The 4,172-nt window shown below is 39.7% G+C and overlaps 1 protein-coding gene across 1 annotated transcript; it reads right to left on the reverse strand.

Moving 5' to 3' along the window:
* Positions 1–435: 435 nt before the first annotated feature.
* On the reverse strand, positions 436–1,752 carry LOC135700917 (facilitated trehalose transporter Tret1-like). The gene is made up of 2 exons (XM_065221588.1): positions 1,428–1,752; positions 436–908 (listed from the first exon to the last, which is right to left on the reverse strand). The coding sequence occupies exons 1-2, from the start codon at positions 1,750–1,752 to the stop codon at positions 436–438; spliced, it is 798 nt and encodes a 265-aa protein (XP_065077660.1).
* Between the last annotated feature and the right edge of the window lie 2,420 nt (positions 1,753–4,172).

Genomic DNA, 4,172 nt, shown 5'->3' on the forward strand with positions numbered 1-4,172 from the left:
CTAGGTAAATGACTTTTTTTCAAATGCCCGCCATTTTGTCAAATTTTGAGATTTTTCAAAGATTCTAGTTCATTCCATTCTCTGAACTATACTCTTCAAGAAACTGAGCCGATTTTTTTTCTAGGTGATGATTTGCGACCTCTAGGCTGCTCGCAGTTTTGGGAAGTACCCGCCGGACAGCTGCCATATTGGACACCATTTTGGATTTTTGGACTTGAAAAAATTCCCAGTTGTAGAGCAAGAATGAATAAAGATTTGACAAAAAACTCAGGTTTCTAACTCTTACCAGTTCCCTGGAAAAAAAAAAAATCCAAAGTTTAGGTCAATTGAACCGGAAATCGCCCTTAATAGATGCCTATTTTGTCGAAACCTTCAATTCGACTTGGGTTTAAAACTACGCGTACATTGCTTATTTTGAAAATACTTTTATTACCGCTAATTATTGTCATCCTCCACGCAGACCTTGCATGGATTCACAACCTTGATACACGCGTAGGATGGGCCATTAATCTTGGCCTTGTCGGCAACGGCTTGCCGTGCCTCTTCGAAGGTGAGGTTTTTGGTCTCCGGAACAAACGCATAAACCAATAACGCACAAACAGCAGCACTTATCGTGAAGATCCAAAACGACACGTGCACTCCAACCATGAACAGCGTGCTTTGAAAAATTTTCGCCAATCCAATCGACATCAGATAGTTCATGATGGCGAACATTCCAGTGACGAACAAATATAGATTTGGAGAGAATATTTCTTCAATGATCGTTGATGGAAGTGAGTTGATTCCGAGGTTGAACAGTATGATGTACGTAATAAGGCCTAGAAATGCAATCCAACCGGCACTGCTGTACTGGGCTTGGGTATCGATGGTAAAGTAAGTGCTGCACACTAAGAGCCCAATTGCTGCACCTACGATAGAGAAAAGCAACATCGGCCTATGGCCAAAGTATTTTTTTGGAATCTTTGAAACAATCACTACTACAGTTCGCACTACGACCAAAACTATGCTCATCTGGCCTGGGGTTAGACTAGATGCAACATTCACCAGGATTAAATTAGTGTAGCTGATAATCACAAACATTCCAGTAAAGTTTTCAACCAGCACGAAAATTAGGAAAATATATAAACTCTTTCTCGCGTCCGGTTCCCATAATTTCTTGATTATTACGAGAAAGTCAAGTTGCACTCGTTCTTCAAACGATATTTTTATTGATGAAATTTCTTCCGAGACGTCCAGTTTTCTACGCAGCCATTGCAATGCCTTATGTGCAGCTTTCTCCTTGTTTTTGAACATCAGATAACGTGGTGATTCTGGAACCCACATGAAGAATATTAAAAACACCGTTGGGAAAGCAATCATTATCCATGTCAGCATTCGAAAGTCGACAAACGCTCCAATCACAAACGTTGCTATGATGCTCAAATTACCGAACAAGATCAAGAATAAATCACTTAAGTATTTTATCGATTCGGGTAAGGTCTCTTCCAGATAAATCGGTGATGTAGACACCACTGTGCCATACACGATTCCAGCTATTGCACGGGCAACGTATATCACGGCCACTGATCTGGAGTATCCAATCATGACCCAATTGATTATAGCAGGAATGACACAGCTCATGAGCAGACTCCGGGGACCGATTCGGATGACCAGAAATCCAGCGACGAATGGTCCTAATAGAGCGCCGAACAAGTGAACGGCAACGATCCAGAAAGTTTCATGCGATTCCAACTGGATTTGAGGATCTATCATCAGTCCAGGTATTGCTGGAGATGTCCATGCCACTTGAGGAAAGATCATGAACCACGACAGAGATGCTGGAAAAATCAATTGCTAGTCTGGATTTCAACGATTAGTGCCCTGAAATGAATTTACCTGCAAATAGTGTGTACAGTTCATTTCGGTGTATTTTAAATTCTGAAATCAAATGAGTGACAACTATTTAGAGAGCCTTTTCCGGAGAATTTGAACGTACTTGAAATCGTCACTAGAATGTTTTTTTTTCGCTTCACAAACCAAGTACCCGTCGCATTCCAGGTCTCTCCGGCAAAACCGTCCTGTAGATAGCTGTCTAGAAACATGACTGCCTAACCAGAGAGACGTATGGACTCTCAATTTATTATATCTCTCAACAGTAGTTAGAATCTAAAATGATTATCTTATCATTGTGACGTATTGGCTGATAACCAGTAAATACCTTTATCTTTCTTTATTAAAGAGACTTTCAGCCATCGGCTGGTTCATCTCTGAATCCATTAATACCATTTACAATCAACAATGTCGTTTCTCGGAACTTGGAATCTAAAATGCTTATCGCATAACGCATGATACAATGTCCAAGCTAAACACAGATAGCATAAGGCACTACACACTAGATTGTATTTGAGTTTGCTACACATTGAAATCCCATAAAGCTGCAGGTGAAATCAATCTTGTTTAAATTTAAATTGCAACTTTATTGCATAACTGCGATAAAAATGCGACTTTCTCAACTAAATTCTGAAACTGGTAAATGTTGCTACCACTTTAGTACGTGAAGTCGCAGAAAGTGACTGTTTGTATATCAATACAAATGAATGTCAAACAAAATTTTCGTGGAGTTGCAGTGGTGGCCAAGCTGACTCCAGATTCGATCGTTAAAACAATCTGACACTCTTCATCATCACCGGCATCTTTTCAGGTCCAAATAAGCTGTTCTGAAACGTATAATTTAAGACTGGCAGCGCTATGGTTATAGGCAGTCGCAGGTAGGTAACTACTACTTAGCTCTACAACGAAAAAAAAAGTTTACAAAATAGGTAAAATGCACCCGGAAAATATTAAACACGTTTAAATAAGAGTGAAGTCTCACCGAAAATAATAAACATTCTAACACTTGTGCCCCTGATTTAGAAATTCGTGGAAAAATTGCAAAAATATATAAATTTGGAATACATCTGGGATGTTTCTGATATTCATATACAGGTGAAAATTGAAAAATCAGCTAATTTAAAATAGTTGGCGCTCCTTACCACTACACCACCGGCGCCGCTGCTGGTAAACATGATCAGGGAAAAATTCAAAATATGATTTTGACCCTACGCTTGTGGATGAGCGGTAATACACGCTTTTTCAGGCGTTCTCCGATGTAAACTTGGGATGCCATCGTCGAGGATGTGACGAATGGTTCCGTTTTCAGACCACAAATGCAAATCGCTCATCAAATCATGGCCATCTGCTGCTTAAAATCAAGAGATGAAAAGATATATATATAAATATAAATATGGAAATTCGCCATATGGAACTCAGCCGGTAAGAAAAGTGAAAAATCGGTATTTTTGAACCTTTCATCTGTGAATAGGTAGGCATCCCAAAAATCGGTAGGTCTGGCCACCCTGTATATAGAAGTGTTAACAAACCACTGTCAAAGATTGTCGATTCCCAACACTAGAGGCGTCCTAGCGGCGTGCAAGGGGCGTTACAATTTACTTTTAGCCGGCCTTTGCAAGTTCAGGAAAAAAAAATAAAATTATGTTAAATTTGAAACAGGGTGCAATTCATTAATCAATTAATTTTGAATACAAAAATGTTTTATGAAATTATCCCTCCCCATAGCTAGTTTTTGCACCTTGCTGTTGGTGGGCGGGTTTAATTTCATGCTTTATAGTGGAGTGTTGGAGACGGTAGGTTTATGGTCGGCTTTGCTGGCTCATGCCGCGATAGAATGGCGTCATGGGTAGGCAATGGGGATTACTAAGCTTCCCCTCTCTGATAAACCACTGCATGAGAGAACCAAAGATCTAGTCTAGCAGTGACAGTATCACACTTGTTACTCCTTTAATTGAGAGCCGCGTCGTAGTACGCTTACGTATAGGCACTGACGTTGGGTGTGATACTGGCGGGTTTTGCCGTAAATCACTCTTATTTTATTTATTTTACGCAGATAGATTTATTTGGGCTCAGTAGTAAATAAGTAGAATATCTAGGGAGGAAACCAACATTAATCAATTTGCCAACATAGGCTATCACATTTATTTTGGTGGCACTCTTTAAATGATAATTTATAAGCCTTTTTTCGCTTCGGTGGTCTCGCACGGTTTTCGGAATTCGCGCAGTTTTCGTAACTTACATAATTTAGATATTTCGTTCGAAACGGATTTACTTATTCAATCGGTTTACTACGCGCACATGTC

Source organism: Ochlerotatus camptorhynchus, unplaced genomic scaffold (genome assembly GCF_037179485.1).
Source record: "Ochlerotatus camptorhynchus isolate MF236.1 unplaced genomic scaffold, CSIRO-AGI_Acam_v1.1 ptg000144l, whole genome shotgun sequence".
NCBI lineage: Eukaryota > Metazoa > Arthropoda > Insecta > Diptera > Culicidae > Ochlerotatus > Ochlerotatus camptorhynchus.

Bases quoted from the DNA above. Each gene is read 5' to 3' on its own strand.
- LOC135700917 (XM_065221588.1), bottom strand. From the start codon at position 1,752: ATGATAGATCCTCAAATCCAGTTGGAATCGCATGAAACTTTCTGGATC. The intron at 909-1,427 runs GTAATTTGAGCA...TCTCTATCGTAG, and splicing joins TTTATTCTTGATCTTGTTCG to GTGCAGCAATTGGGCTCTTA.